General features: G+C 50.4%; 1 protein-coding gene across 6 annotated transcripts in view; it reads right to left on the bottom strand.

Moving 5' to 3' along the window:
• Nucleotides 1-15687, bottom strand: part of Wdr25 (WD repeat domain 25) — a 134495-nt gene that overhangs the window by 42513 nt on the left and 76295 nt on the right. For all 6 annotated transcript variants that reach the window (XM_048799330.1, XM_048799328.1, XM_048799333.1 and 3 more), the window contains one exon: nt 10320-10467. In XM_048799330.1, the coding sequence (XP_048655287.1) occupies nt 10320-10467 (148 nt within the window). The remainder of the gene's footprint in view (nt 1-10319; nt 10468-15687) is intronic.

The following is a 15687-nucleotide window of genomic DNA, read 5'->3' as shown; positions in this document are numbered from 1 at the left end:
CAGCACAGCAGGGAGACCTCCTCTGCCTGTGGCGCCCCCTGAACTCTCCACTTGGGGATGTGAGAAGCTGGTGGCCAAGGAGGATGATGCCGAAATCTCACATCATGCCCACTGTAGGCCCAGGAAGTAGTGTTTGTTCATTCGATTCAGAAAGCACTTCCTGAAGGTTGCCCCGCTTGGTGTGCTGGAACCCCACATACTTCCCTCCATCTTTAGCACAAAGAAGCTTGTGAACATTTCACTTGTAAAGCTCCATTTTTCCCTTAAAAAAATTAAAAAAAGAAAAAATGGCTCCTGCAATCAATCAGAAAGTATCAGAGCTACATTCTCCCATTTTTAACAAAAATTCACTGAAAAATTCAGCTCAAGATTCACTGAAATCTTCATTTAAAGAATTTTAAAACATAGCACATACCTGTAATCACAGAGGCTTGGGAGGCTAAAGCAGGAAGATCATGAGCTCAAGGCCAGCCTCAGCAATTTAGCGAGACCCTGTCTCCAAATAAAATATTTAAAAAGGGCTGGGGACTTGGCTCGGTGGTTAAACACCCTGGGTTCAGTCTCCAGTACCAAAAAACAAAAACATATTTTAAAACAGATTAAAGAAACACTGAGCTCAGGTTAAGGCCATAGATATTAAGGTTTTTAACAGGTTATACTCTTAGACTGTTTTTGGCCAAAAATAATAATAATAATAATAATTTTATAGAGAGAGAGAGAGAAAAAGAGATGGGGGGCAGAAACAATGGAAAAAATTGAAAACACCTGACTTCTGGGGCTGGCGTACATTCAGTGGTATAGCGTGTGCTTAGTATGCCTGAGGCCCTGGGTTCAATCACCAGTACCAAAGATGTATCTGCTTTCAAGAAATTCTCTCCATGGTAAATGTTTTTGGAAGGCAGTACTCTCCTCCTTTGTTGGAGCACCTTTACCTTGATGGATGACTAAATACACTGATTTTTAAAATATGCTCCAGGGGCCTACAATCAGCAGCTACTTGTCATCACAGAAAAGTTCAGAAATATTTGGAAAATCTCTCCGTCTTTAAGCTCCACAAGCCCTAAACCATTTTACTACCAAGGTTTAAAGGTAGCACACAAGGTATCCATGGCCACTCGGTGCCGGTGCCGACAGCAGACTGACTCCAGGTCACAGAGGCCATAGCAGTGAAGAGCTGCTGCACACGCCTGGCTGTCCAGCCCCAGGGAGCAGCTGTGGCAGCAGGAGCCTCTGCCTGAGAGCGTGCTGCCCTGATGGGGAGAACCGCAGCAGCGATCTGCAGCAAGATGGCTAATGCTTGACACGGGTTCTTACATCTCAGCGTGTCCAATGCAAGCCATGTGGCAAAGACAAGGAAAAGAGCAACCAAAATGAAATCCATTGTTCTGGGGTAGGAAGAGAATTTTGTAAATTATGCTAGTACTTTTTTCATAATAATGTATTTCTAACAGAATTCTTTAGAAAGTCACCCGGGAGCTGACTTCCAGGTGCCTTGGGGTTGTGTTTCTCCCTCATTAGGCCAGCAGCACCATGACCCTTGGGTCAATGTTTTAAAAATCACTTTTGGGGTGCTGGGGTCATGGCTCAGTGATAGAGTGCTTGCCTAGCATGCAAGAGGCACTGGACTCGATCCTCAGCATCATATAAAAATAAAATAAAGATACTGTGTCTATCTATAACTAAAAAATATATTTTTTAAAAATCACTTTTTGATGAATCAGTCTAATTGGCATTTCTCAAATTTACTCTTCTTTTCCTTTCCTGAAACTTATCTGGAAGCCAAGCTCTTCCTTATTTTTGTTCAACTGCAGACAGCAATCAGAAACCACCCATAAAAAAGGGGCAGAGGAGGGTCACTCCCTCAGCCTCCACTCCCACTCAGGCTCTAGCTGAGTCCTGAGAAGCTTGCTCCAGCCAAGTGGATGGAGACTGTGGGAAGGCCTTGGGCGTGACCAAGGGCCAAGGACCCCCACATCCTCTCCATGGAAAAGAAGGGCAAGAGCCCATGTGGCCCACACACCAGCCCAGGGCGGGGCGGGCCAGAAGCATCTCTCAGAGACAGCTGTGCCCACTGCCAGCCTGCTCAGCTGCAGCTCTCTGCCAGTCCTCAAATCTAAAAGGAAGGAAGCTCTACTTGCCTGAAGGTGAGGATGCTTCCCCGTTTCCTGGACTGCCACAGAAAGCCATATGCTGGGTTTGGGAAATGGCAGTAAATTATCCATATGTTCTTTCAAAAAGTGCAACAACACAGCCTCGTCAACAATGAGGAAGAAAGAAGAAAACTGAGTTGCTAAAAGATGATGGTTGGTGTTGGGGCTCAGCGACAGAGCACTCGCCTGGCACGTGTGAGGCCCTGGATTCGATCCTCAGCACCACATAAAAAATAAATAAAATAAAGGTACTGTGTCCATCTACAACTAAAAAATTAGGTAAATATTAAAAGATGATGATTGAAGTTTTCCTGCCCCCTAAAAAAAAAAAAAAAAACCTTGCATTCATGAATGCTATTTTTCCTCAATGCACAAGGAGATGGAGAATCTGCCTTTTAAGTACAAAACTGGTTCCTTCAGAAGACAAGCTATGGTGTATATTTTTCCTACTTTTAATAACTAGGTCTTTAAAAGATTTTTCAACTTTTGAATAAGCTTCCAGACATCTCATGGAAAACAGTAGGGGGAAAGTCTATTAAATAAAAGAGGCCTCAAAACACTTGGGTTCAGAAACAGGGGCCAAGGTGACCCTGACCTGGCCCCGTACTTGTTTTTCCACACCAGGGATGGAGCCCAGTATGTTGGCCACTGAGCTACATCCCATGCCCTTTCTAAAGATTTTTTATTCTGAGACGGTATCTCACTAAGTTGCTGAGGCTGGCCTCAACTCGCACTCCCGCCTTGGCCTCCCGAGTTACTAGGGTTACAGGCTGTGCTACCACGTCCACGTGGACACAATGTTTGAAGCGGGAGGAGGCCTAAGCGAGGAGCTGGCACAAACCAGCTCCATCACTTCCAGCGGAGGGACCTTGGGCTGGTTGCTCTGTCTCTGTGCTCAACTGTCGTGAGGATTAAAAGCTAAGTGGTCCATAAGGCACTCTATGGAGCAAGCAACAAAAGGGAGCTATGATAGCTTGAAAAATCAAACCCCAACCTGCTGGATTCATCCTTGGTTAAATTAAAAGCTAAAACCAAAAACTACTGGCTTTTAACAGCAGGAACCTTGAGAGATTAATGATTGTTGAGCTTTGTCGTGAGGCTCTGAGAACGCTGCCCTGGGCTGGCCTCTGCATGTGCTGAAGGGACAGGGTGGCTGGAGGACGCGCCAGCTGAACACCTTGACTATTAACAGCAGATATGCCCGAGGCCAAGGGCATTCTAAGGTTTGCTGCCTCCCTTCCGCAGGACAGCACTGTTACCAGCTCCTCTGGGCCAGGCTTCCTGAAACCCCTGGTTGGTTGTTATTAAACCTTTAACCTGGAGACTAGCTTGCTTGTGTGTGTGTCTATTATTTTAAAAATTCTATTTCTTCACTGTATGCTTATTATAGGAAACTAAGCTCTAAAATATTTAATCCACTGGCACTGGCTTTATTGATCTGATTAGACTGAGCTCAACTAGTATAAAAATTGCTCAGATTTTATTAAGCTAAGAAAAATTACTTCTTTTCCTCCCTTAATCAATAAGGATACAAATAAAGAATAAATTATCAGGCTAGTAGTAGAGCACTTGCCTAGTGTGGGCTAGGCCCAAGTTCAATCCCCAGCACCTAAATAAATAAATAATCATTGAAGCAAAAACACATTTAAAACAGCACAGAAACTCAACATGTTCTCCTGCACCACAGCCCCTGCCGGTGCTTCCAGGCTCCAGTGTCACTGTCATGGGGCCCCGCGGTACTGGACCCTGGGCTCCTCGCACTGCCTCTCTCCCTTTCTCAGGGGCAGGCACTGAGCTCCCCCAGGTGACCACCCTATGGCTGGGGCAACACCACCTGTCTGCTCTCATGCCGGCCCTGGGGGACCCTATGGTCACAATGTTTGACCCTCCTAGCTCAGGTCCTGGCACTTAACTGGTATTTAGGGTCAAATGAAATCCCAGGGAAGAGAGGGGACATCCATACCCTCCCTCCAATGTCCCCAAGGAAGAGAGGGGACATCCATGTCCTCCCTCCAGGGAGCTCACTTTGACCAAGGAGGAGATAACCGATGTTAATGACAAGCCCATTACCTCCAGGCCTGTCTGGGGTGTGCACTTATCACACCTCAACCCCAGCTGGCTCAGCAAGGTGAGACACTATGAAACCCTGTGACATGGACATGCTGAGATCGTCTGGACCCACCTAATCCCAGAGCCCAGCTCTCTGCCCCCAGCCGGGAGCACCTGCCAGCTATCCGTGACCTTTCCTTCTCCTTAGCTCTTTGTTCGCATCCAGGACTCACCAACAAGTAGGGAAGCTGTTGACAAGGGAGAGCTCGCTGTTGGATCGTGGTAATTGAGCCTGTGCTCTGAGGCAGGAGGCACATGACTCATTTCGCTAAAATCAATATCGTTACACTCATCCTCCAGGAAGTATTCAGCCAGCTGTAAATTTAAACATCCTGACTCAAAGTTAACGAGAAAAGAAGCTCACTAACTTCCAAGTCAAACTCCATGTACCAGAAATGGGCCATCCTGGCAGGCTGGGTGGAGGGCAGAGCTGGCCTGCGCCGGAAATCCTCCAGCAGGGCTCTAGCCAAGCAGCACCCCCTCAGATCCCTGCATCTGCACTGGGAAACTGGGACCATAAACCCCTTCAGGAGCAGTGTGAGAACAAGCCCGACACATACCAGTGCCCAACCAACAGCCACACCACCATGGTCACAGGAGGAACAGCAGGGACGTAATGATCTCGCTGCTATTGATGACCCGCATGAAACCAACTTTACCAAAATTTCTTTAAACGTGAGTTACCAACCAGCAATCCAGGTGTGCCTGATGGCTTGCATGTACACCAGTTTCTGGAAACCAGAACCTCCTTCTATCAGCAGGCATGTGGTGGCTGCACTGTGGTCCCGGGGCAGTCAATGAGGCACATGAGGAAAACAAAGTGTGGAGACACTTTCCAGAGTGGAAGACAAGGAAGCACATGGGGCTGGAAGCAGGCGCGAGGGCTGAGGGCCCTGCCCCAAGAGGAAAGCCAGAGGAATATTCAGTGAGAGCGCCTGCTGCCCCTCCACCAGAGCCCTGAGACCCTGGTGCTCCTGGGACTCTTCTCGCTCTTCCCCTGCCAGGTGTCCTGAAGTCTTTGGGGTTGACACTTCCCCCTGGAGCACAGCTGCTGACAGCTAGAGAAGCACCCTGGCCTGTCACTTAATCAGAGGCTTGGTCAAGATGAGCTCAGGCACTCCCTCCCAAGCCGATAGCTCCCAATAGTCGGCTGAGCACACTACTTGTCTGGGCAAACAGTTGTGGAGAGAGCCTGCCACTCCTGTGCCTCTGCAGAAAACCTCTGCCAATCCCATGGGCCCGAGTTGGATCTAGCTGTTGCCACTGGCCATGTGGCCTTAAAAGTCACTAAACTCTCTAACCCTCCATGAATGAAATGGACATAAAAACACTGCCCTCGCAGCTAGAGAGTGACCAAGCGTGACACATAAGCACAGGTGCTGCTCCCACACACGCCTCTCAGTTTGATGGAGGCCAGGCAGAGTGTGAACAGACCCACACCACCAAGCCCAAGAAGGAGTTGGACCACGGGCTACTCTCTATCCTTACAGTGTCCCTAGCTGGAAGGAAGTCCCAAAATGATGCAAAAGCAAGGCTAGTACCAGAAGATGCTTCTTAAAAAAAACAAGGGAGTGGTCATGAGCTGACCACTCATTTTCACACACACCATGGCCCCCAACAAAAAACAAGGGACATCCAGAGCAAGAGGAGCTGGACAGGGGCTGGGGACAGGGGGACTGCAGGCAGTGGGTATCCCAGTGAGAAGAGCAGACCTTCCCTACCACTAACACCTGGAGCTTTGGAGAGGGCAGGATGCAGGCTCCTGCACGCCCACCCCAGATCCCAGAGAACGGGTGCATGCCGCCATCACCAGGGAGAGCTGCTCCCCCACCACCACTGTGGAGAGGGAAACCTGGAGGAGGATCAGAGAGATGGGCCAAGGCCTCCTCACAGTCTGCCCTGAAACCCACCCTGACTGCCAGCTGGGGGATTCTGAAATTGACACCCTAAAGTGGCCCCATTTGGGGAACTACCCCAACAACTGGGACACCGTGGACAACTCCACAGAACTGGGGTCTTTTTTTTTTTTAAATGAGATTTTTGTAAAATATTTACTTTTTAGTTGTAGTTGGATACAATATCTTTAATTAGTTAATTTATTTTTATGTGGTGATGAGGATCGAACCCAGGGTCTTGCACGTGCTGGGCAAGCGCTTTCCCGCTGAGCCACAACCCCAGCCCAGAACCGAGGTCTTCACGGAGCAGTGACAGAGGGAAGAGGCACCTCTGCTGAGGGCCGACCCTAACCCATGCTCTGAGGGGCCCTCTGTACACACTGCACCCTTCCCCAACAGTCTGCCAGCCAGGCTCCTGCAGAAAAAGGCAAAGGCACACTCCCCGCCTTCCCGGCTCAGGGTGGGGGGTGCGGGGCTGAAGGTGCATCCCACCCACATTCCTTCTACGGCATCCAGGAACTGGGTGCACCTCAGGAGAGCGTCCAACACAGACAAAGAGAGCTCCTGAGTGGCCAACAAGGGTGCAGCATGGAGACCTGCGCCCCTCAACAACAGTGGCTTCACCATCAGGCTGGGAGACTGATGGGGGCTAGAACTTTCGAGAAACACCACCAGGACCGCTAAGCACTGGAGGAGCCATGGCGGGTATGGAAGAGACAGGCTGATTTTACATGCAGGACAGGTGACTCACAAGGCTGAGGACACTCAGATGGCGTCAGCTAGTGTCCCCTGAGGCCACCTCAGGCTAATGCACTGGAGACATTTGTTAGGAAGATTACAGACGGAAGCAGGAACACCAAAAATAATTAATCTGTGAGCAGATTTTATTAAGTGTTGATTCATGGTTGTTCTGTAAGCCAACAGCCCGTCAGAACTATAAATTAATGAGATAAAATGTGGCTGGCCCTCCATATTTCAGGCTGGGTATTGACATTTTAGAATCCACAGATTTTTAGCTGTATTGATTGAGGACACCAGGATAAATGGCCTTGGCACCAAATTCCCATTAACGACAATGGGCACCGAGTGACTAATTCCCAAAGCGCTGCACCGAGACGCCCCGCGCTGCCTTCTCTTGGCAGGAGCGCTAATGAGACTGAAATGAAAAAGGCAAATCACCAAGGGTGGAAAGGGGATAAAGCAAAACAGGAGAGCAGACTTGGTAGAGATAAAGGACAAGAAGCCAAAACAGGACAGAGGCCACAAGGGCCGCAAGTCCAGCCCAATCCAGCCAAGGCTGAAGAGAGCACTCAGGGACACCAAGGCAGAGGGTGGGTGTCCTGAGAGGAGGCAGAAGACATGGGGAGTCTACCCCACCCAGACAGCCTGTGATGGGCTTCACTGCCTAGCCAGGAGGGCCCAGCATGGACCCACTTAGTTCCAGCTCATCCCCACACACAGAGCAAGTCGATGAAGCCAGAGGGAACACCAGGATGGGCCCGTCTCAATGAGCTCCCACGGGAGCCAGGAGGTGCACAGAAACCATAGCCTGTTGGGAGCTGGAGGGCCTCTATAGGCTGGGGTGCAAGCTCTGCCATCATGCCCTCGCTAGAGACGAAGGGTGTCCAGCAAGCCCTGTGCTGCAGCCCAGCACGTTCCTGCACACAGCAGATACATGGGGAGTAGATGCTGAGTGAACCAGCAAGGCCTTCAGAAGACAAGCCTGGCAGTGAACACATTCCCAGAAGAGGTGTGGGTGGGGGGCCCACATCGCCTCACTGGCTGGGTGGCAAGGCCCCCAGAACAGGGCCCCGCCTTCCTCTCTATCCATTCAGCACCAGAGAGCTGAAGGAATGTGCTGGGCCTGGGCCAGACAAACTACCCCTCTCCTCCAGCAGACCTGTAGAACACACAAGACAAGCTGCAGCGACCAGGGATACCCACCCAAAGCACAAATCAAACCCAGCTCTCTCCTGCCCAAAACTCAGCAGTGGCCCTACAGTAGTCCCTAACTTGTCAGGCAAGAGGGCCTCTGGTTGTCTAAAACATTCAAGACATCCCCCAATACACAGACACACACACACACACACACACACACACACACACACAGGCATATGTGGCCGCTTAACATCTGTTGATTGAGAAAACAGGTAATAACCCAGGGCCACAACGAATCTGCTAATGTCATCAAGTGAATCTGAGTTGAGTATTTCAACAGCATCACCCACATCTGAGAAACGATGGCCCAGAGTTAGGTGAGCTAACCTGTCCCTCTATGGGCAGTGCAGCACCCACCCATATGTGCTCATGGGATCCATAGGCCAAGGGTACCCTCCTGCACTCCCCAGATCCTCTCTCCCATTCCCTCACACACAATGTAGCATCCTGTGTCCTTGTGGCCCTACCTGCTGAAAGCCCACTTCCCTCCCCTGGAACACACTTCCTCCACCATGATGTCTCACTTAACTCCTGACTCAGTGTGGGCTGTGCTTCCTCCAGGAAGGACCCCTGGGTTTTCTAAACTCCGTGCTCCTGCAATCCCTGTATCTCACTCCATCACTGCAGACGGTGGTCCCAGCACTTCTGTCCCCAACAGATGTGGCCTTCTCCAGGTGAGCCCTGGGCTGTGTTCAGCTCTGTCACACACACAGCATGGCGATGGGGCACATGGGCACCAGGGAAGCAGGCAGACAGCTGGCTTGGTGGCCTGGCAGACCTGGGTACATCCTGGTTGTGCCACTGCCTAGCTCGTGGCCCCAGACCAGCATGTGAAAAGGCCGCCTTTTCACAACTCTGATGGTCCCTGCCTCTAAGGGTGACAGGGCCCACAGGACACTGATGTGGATGGCTGTGGAGAGACACCTGGCACACAGCGGGTACCTGGTCAGAACAGACTGCTGCATCATCATCAGCCCAATCATCACTATCAAGTGGCAGCAAACTCCCCAAGCCTTGGCACCCGTGGGCTTGAGAAGAAGAGAGACACAAACTGTCAGAGAGCTTCCCCATGAGGGAGAGGCTCTGTCCACTGGACACTAAGGGAAGGGTACCAGTCTACAGTACAGACTCAGCTCCAACCCTGCCAGTCCCTCACCACTGAGAGGCCTTGCACAGGCCACCTCGCGCTCTGGGCCTCGGTCTCCTCACCTATGAAATGGAAATAACTACTGCCAGCTGCTGCAGGGAGAATTCCGCAGGCCTCCCACAGAGCTGGAGATACACCCCTTGACCAAGCAGGGCCCCTGACTGGCAGTCTCATCATCCCACCCCCGAGAGTGCATGGGGCCCGCCTGAGTGGCCCAAAAGAGGAGGACATGTGAGGTGGGTTCCAAGTCCACAGTGACCTCGGCCTCCTGTGTGTTTCCTCTCTGCATCCTCTCAGACCTGCTGGGCTGGACCCCAGGGTAAGGCCACCAGCCCTGGGGCAGCCACACCAGGCAGGCAGGATGCTGTTCTCAGGGCTCCAGGGACTCTAGTCCCTCCTCTTGACCCTGGCTGTGGTACCTAGCAGAAAAGTGACCGAGGAAGGAGGAGCCTAAGAGTAGATGGCCACATGGGTGTGGAAAGAAGCTAGGCCCGGGACAAGGGCAGCATTGGCCTGCCCACCAGCTGTGTCAGCCCTGGTCTGTTCCTACCACCACCCAGCAGGAAGCCTCGGGAACTGGGGCCATAGCAGGTATCACAGTGCCTGGACACAGAGCCAGGGACAGGAAAGCTCCTTCCACTGACTCCTCCTCCAAGACTGCTCAGATTCACACTCATACCCAGCACGAATCCATCTTGCCAATGCTCTTCTAGTGTGGGCACTAAAGCACAACCTACCTGAAACCCTTCCTTGGGAGATGAAGTCATTCTTACAGCCTTCAATGGTAATGGATTGACAGGAGTCCTATACACTGGCCCCAACCAAAGAACACCACAACCAACCAAAGAACATCAAGTTAAACCTGCTTCACTATAAACCGCATGTCAGAGTTGATAAAAAGCTGCCTCGATATCCGCCCCACAGCTTGAGGCTGAGACAGCCTTGAACCTTCTGCAGAGTTGGGAGCCCCTCCTACTCCCCTAACACTCCACACAGCCTGTGGCCAGGGACCCTCCAGAGAACCCTCCCCAGTGAGAGAGCTGCCAGCTCGCCTTGGAGTAATGATACCGAGGAACCCACCTGTTTCCAGGTCTGTGAGGTGCAGGGCAAAGTCGAAGCCGCCACTGAGGATGCGCCCGCCACAGGGAGACCACCGGGCAGCCCGCACAGCCTCGCGGTGCAGGGAGTAGGTCTGCAAGCAGCGCCCTGAGTCCACAGCATTCCACACCTACAAAGAAACAAACAGCACCCGACATTGGAGGATGGCCAGTCTCCTGGACTGGGCTCAGACTGTCTGCATGGGGCAGGGACTCACTCTAAAACTGACTCCCGCTGTTACCATCAAAATGATAGAGATGCTAAAACATGTCCTTGCAGAAATGTGAAGACTTTTTCTGGGATGAAGAACACAGGAAGGGCCCCTCGGTTTTCTAAAGTACACAGGCAGAATGAGGCACCTCCTCCAGACACGGCCCCTTGCCCATCCTGTGTCTCCACTCACCTACCTAAGCCCTTCTAGCCTGCTCCTGCCTGCAGGCACCATAGAGTGCTGCTGTCGGCACTCGGCCCTGCCGCAGCCTCACCTGTATCCCTGGAATCCTTACTCTTCATGGTCAGGCTAGACACATGGGCACTGCTTTAAGACTGCAGCCCAAAAAGGAGCCTGCCACGCCCAGAACAAACAGCAAACACCCACCCTGGCTTCCCCATGGGGAATGAGGCCTCACATACACTGAACGCCTTCGGAAAGTGATGCAGGGCCTGAGTACAGAAGAGCACATTCTGAGAGCTGCTGGCCTCAGATCCCATCACCCTCCACACAGCCCAAGGAAAAGGCAGTGGCAACCCTGTGGCTGCAGGAAGAAGGGGACGCTCTCCTAGTACACAGTATTCCTGGCCCATCCTGTGAGTTGGCCCAGTGGCACTACCTCTCTGGACCTGTTTCCACTCCAGGAAGGGAGAAGAGACAAGCATGGCCCAAGGCAGGGGCAAGGGCTAAGGCGCGACCCTGCACGGTGTGTGGCAGGGTGCCGCGCACAGCAGGACCCTGCAGTTGCTGGATGCACTGCTTGGAGCTTGCAGGATTCTCCACGCTCCTGTCAACCACATCAGGAAAACCAAGCCTCACTTTCCTTAATGAGACAGAAACCCACTCGAAGTGCAACCGCCATGAACACGACCCTAGGGGTAGCCTCCCGTCAACCTGCCAAGTCCTGAAGATCTTCACAGAGCAAAGGGTCGAGTTCTGGAATATGTAAATATCTAAGGTCAGAAGCAACCTTCAAAGAATGTTGAGAGCTCCGTTCTGCTTTCCTGCCAGGTCAGTGGCTAGGGCTACAAGCTGGGAAACTGAGAGACAGCAGCATTCGCATTTAGAGATGTGGACAGAAGCAACAAAAGCAGCTGTCAAGACTTCAGAGTGAAGGGAGAACCCAAGCAAGGGAAGCAGGGTGCAGGGAGTGCCGCTCCTCCAAAACTGCATACAAGTACGGTATGCATAGAAAAAATAAAGAACTGCATACAAGTACGGTATGCATAGAAAAAATAAAGTAACATGAATGAAGCAAATCTACAGGGTCAACACAGTTGAAGGTAAAAATTAATGCTGAGTACCTAAAACAAGATATATATATCATATATATATATAAAAATAAAACAGAGTAGGACGCTAGTATTTCGTATGTTACTAAAAATATGTTTAGTAACACACAAAATTTCACCTCATACCCATTAAGATGGCTGCTAACAAAAGAACAGAAAATGGTGAGTGTAGGCAAGAATGCAGAATCAAATCCACGCACATGCGGGCAGAAATGTGAATAGTGTTGCTGTTATGAAGAACAGTTCCAGTTCCTCAAAAAGTTCAACACAGGGGCTGGGGGTTGGGGCTCAGTGGTAGAGCACTCGCCGAGCACGCATGAGGCACTAGGTTCAATCCTCGGCACCACATAAATATAAAATAAAGATATTGTGTCCACCTAAAACTAAAAACTAAATATTAAAAAAAAAAAAAAGGCTCATGGCACACCCTATGATCCCAATTACTCGGGAGGCTGAGGCTGGAGGATTGTTCAAGGGCAGCCTGGGCAAACTGGGGAGAGACACTCTCTCAAAAAAAAAAGTATAAAAAGGATTGGGGATGTAGCTCAGTGGTAGAGCACCCTAGGTTCAATTTTTGGTACTACAAAACCAAAATGAATTAAACATAGAATCTAGCAATTCCACTTGTAGTCTATACCCAAAAAAACTGAAACCAGGGTCTCAGGGAGATATTGCACCCCAATGTCACAGTGGCATTACTTACAACAGTCAAAAGGTACAAGCAATCCCCATTGTCCATGGACTGCTGAACAGATAAACAAATGTGGCCCATCCACACAGCAGAATAGTACTCATCCTTAAAAAATAAGGACCTCCTGATGCCTCCTGACATTATAACATGGATGAACCAGGCTGAGGGGAAGAAGCCAGATGAAAAAGAGACTCCACTTACAGAAGGTACCCTGAGTGGTCAAAACCAGAGCCAGGAAGTAGAAAGGTTGCTGCAGCTGGGGGTCAGGAAACAGTTTCAGTTTTACAAGATGGTGGTGGCGGTCACACACCAATATGGATGCACTTCATGCCTCTGAACTGCATGATGGTGAATTTTTTGTTGCATTTCACCACAACTTTTAAGAATAGATACAACAAAACAAAACCCTATCTCACTTATTCATGCATTTGTAGGAAGACTATAAAACGTGTATGGGAATGTTGTTGCTCCTGGGGCTGGAGGGAGAGGGCAGGTTGGAGGAAGGGAGCTGTGAATACTGCTCAGTGTAGGAGAGCAAGAGGAGGGAGAGAGGGAGAGTGATCCAAAGAGGGAGAGAGGGAGAGTGATCCAAAGCCAAGATGCCCAAATGCTTCCTTCTGCAAAGCTCTTTGGCCTGTTCACTGGTTCAAATGCTTCCTGAGCACCTGCTATTTGCCAGGCACCAGAGAAATGAGAAACCAACAGGACTGAAATCCCTGTCCCCAAAGAGTTCATATTCCAGGGAGGGGGAGAGACACAAAACAAATAAGCGGAATCTAGAGATTTCTACTGGGGGCAGTGACAAAGACTGAAATTTTCAAAAATAAGCAGGAAAGGAGATGTTAAGGTCGGGAAAGAGGCTGAAATGGCCACCATGATGGCTAGGTGCACCCCTCTGGGAGGACCTGAGGGGTGAGAAAGAGTGCTGTGCAGAAATTGCTGGGCAGGGACAATTAGTGTGTCTAAAATGACTAAGCAACAGCAAGGTCAGTGTATCTAGAGAGTGAACAGGATGGGGACAGCAAGAGATGAGGGTAGAAAATCACAAGGAGCCAGAGCATTCAGGGTGCACAGGTAGAAGATGGGGAGTGGGCTGGCATCACTCTAACAGGACCCTCTGGCTGCCATGCAGGGAGGGGAGAGGCAGGGGACCACAGGAGGCTCCTGCAAGAATCCAGGGCAGACAGGAGAAGGACATGGACATGAGGAGTGGAGAAGCAGCCCACCTTGGAAGGTGGAAAACAGGAAACCCTTGGACTGGAGGTGGAATGTGAAGTCTAGAGAAGAATCTAGGACAACTCCTAAGTTGGGGCCTGAGCATCAAGAGGAGAGGAGTCACGGAGTGGGTGAGCCTACAGGAAGAGCAAGCTAGGGTAAAGATGGCCAGCAGCTCCACTCTCAACCCAGAGGCAGGGAGTCAAACACATGATAAGATAATCAGAAGAGAGGTCCAGGATGGACACAGAGCTATGCAAGTCACCGTCATGAGCTGGCTGTGCTCTCCAGGGAATACATGCACACAGAGCAGAAAGGAGGCCCTGACCTCAACCTAGGGCCCCAGTGTTCACAGGATGGGAGTTGAGGAGGAGAAGGACATAGAGAAAAGGAGTCTGTGTAGAAGAGGCCAGTGAGGTGGGAGAAAAAGAGAGAGGGGCTCCCTGGAAGCCATAAGAAGGGGGAGTCTTGAGAAGAGATTCGCCAAAGGGTCAAACAGCTGGTGGTCCATCAAAGCTCGGGACAGACCTCTGGATTTCATGTTCTCAGCTGCATTCACAAGTGTCTGTTTGGTTACTTTCTATGCTTCTGAGTATAATATATTCCTATAAGCATGTCCTAATTTAAAATACAGATGTTAAGATAGTGAGGAGGGAGGGTAGGAGAAGAAAAAGAAGCAATAGAGGAAAGAGGAGGACACAGAGAAGAAACAGGAAGGGGTATGGGAAGGAAGGAGGAGAAGAAGATGATGCAGAGGAGGAGCCAGAGGAGAAGAGAGGAAGGAAGAGCGGGAACAGGAGGAGCAGAGAACAGGGTAAGGATGGGGGCTGTCAAGAAAGACATATGGAGCAGAAAACACAGGCTCTGTGACACCAAGGCCAAAGCGCAGCCCGGCACCCTGGAACTCATGCCAGGGCTTCCTGAAGCACCCGTACTGGGCTCAAGCTGGACACTGGGTGATGACGCCCACAGGTGAACAGCACCTGCTGGTTCTTCCAGCTGGTACCGACAAGAACACCGGAATCAGCTACCTCTCCAAACTACTCAGGAAAGGGAGAGAATAATCTCTGCCAGTCGCTCTCCCTAATTGAATTTAATGCTCACAGTCAGGCTTTAAAGATTAATTCCCAAGCACTGCGGCAGCCTGAAGTGTCTGCATTTTCTCAATGAAATACCTGGAGATCCCAGACCGCCTGTGCAGAAGGATGGAAATAGGTCATCGGTCTACATGTCCAACCAGGAGACAGATCTGAGAAGATGTGACCAGCAAAACAGGGTGCACTCACTTGCACAGCCCCAACGTGCCCCTGTTCCTTTGTCCTGGTTACCAGAAACAGTGCACCAGGACTCTCTCGTGGTCTCCCAGGGTTGGAACAAGGCCAACAGCTTTCACCTCAGGTAGCATTCTTCCTGCTGCCAGACTTTTGTTTTTGAGTATATGAGAAATGCAACCTCTGAATATTTTACAAATATTCAGACTACACAGAAGTGCAGGAAGCAAAATCCTGTAGGAATTCACATCAGAACTGTTTCTCTGGTTATACTAGAAATAAGTGTGCTCTGCAAAAAAATATCTGCCAAAAACAGAAAAACACAAAGAAGAAAATAAGAGCTATCCCCAACTCCACCACCTGGAGATAATGGTTGTCAAGCTTCTTGCTCCCCAGGGAGCCACACCCTGCATCTCCTGACTCAGGAACCCTCCTTGTTCATCCCAGGCTCTTGATGCTCCAGAAAATGATCTAGAGACCACTCCAAACTTGTACAGCTGAGCACAAGCCCATGCATCCAGTGCCCAAGATTCACCCAAGAGCCAGGATCATCAGCCCAACTGCCAGCAATGAGTGGGGATCCACCATGTGCGTTCAAGGGCTGAAACTGCCTTGATCTACAGAGCGGCTGGGGAGACCTCAACTATGCTGAATATCCCAATCCAGGAAG

This window comes from Marmota marmota, unplaced genomic scaffold (assembly GCF_001458135.2).
Source record: "Marmota marmota marmota unplaced genomic scaffold, marMar, whole genome shotgun sequence".
NCBI classification, from domain to species: domain Eukaryota; kingdom Metazoa; phylum Chordata; class Mammalia; order Rodentia; family Sciuridae; genus Marmota; species Marmota marmota.
This window is presented reverse-complemented; position numbering and strand designations above follow the sequence as displayed.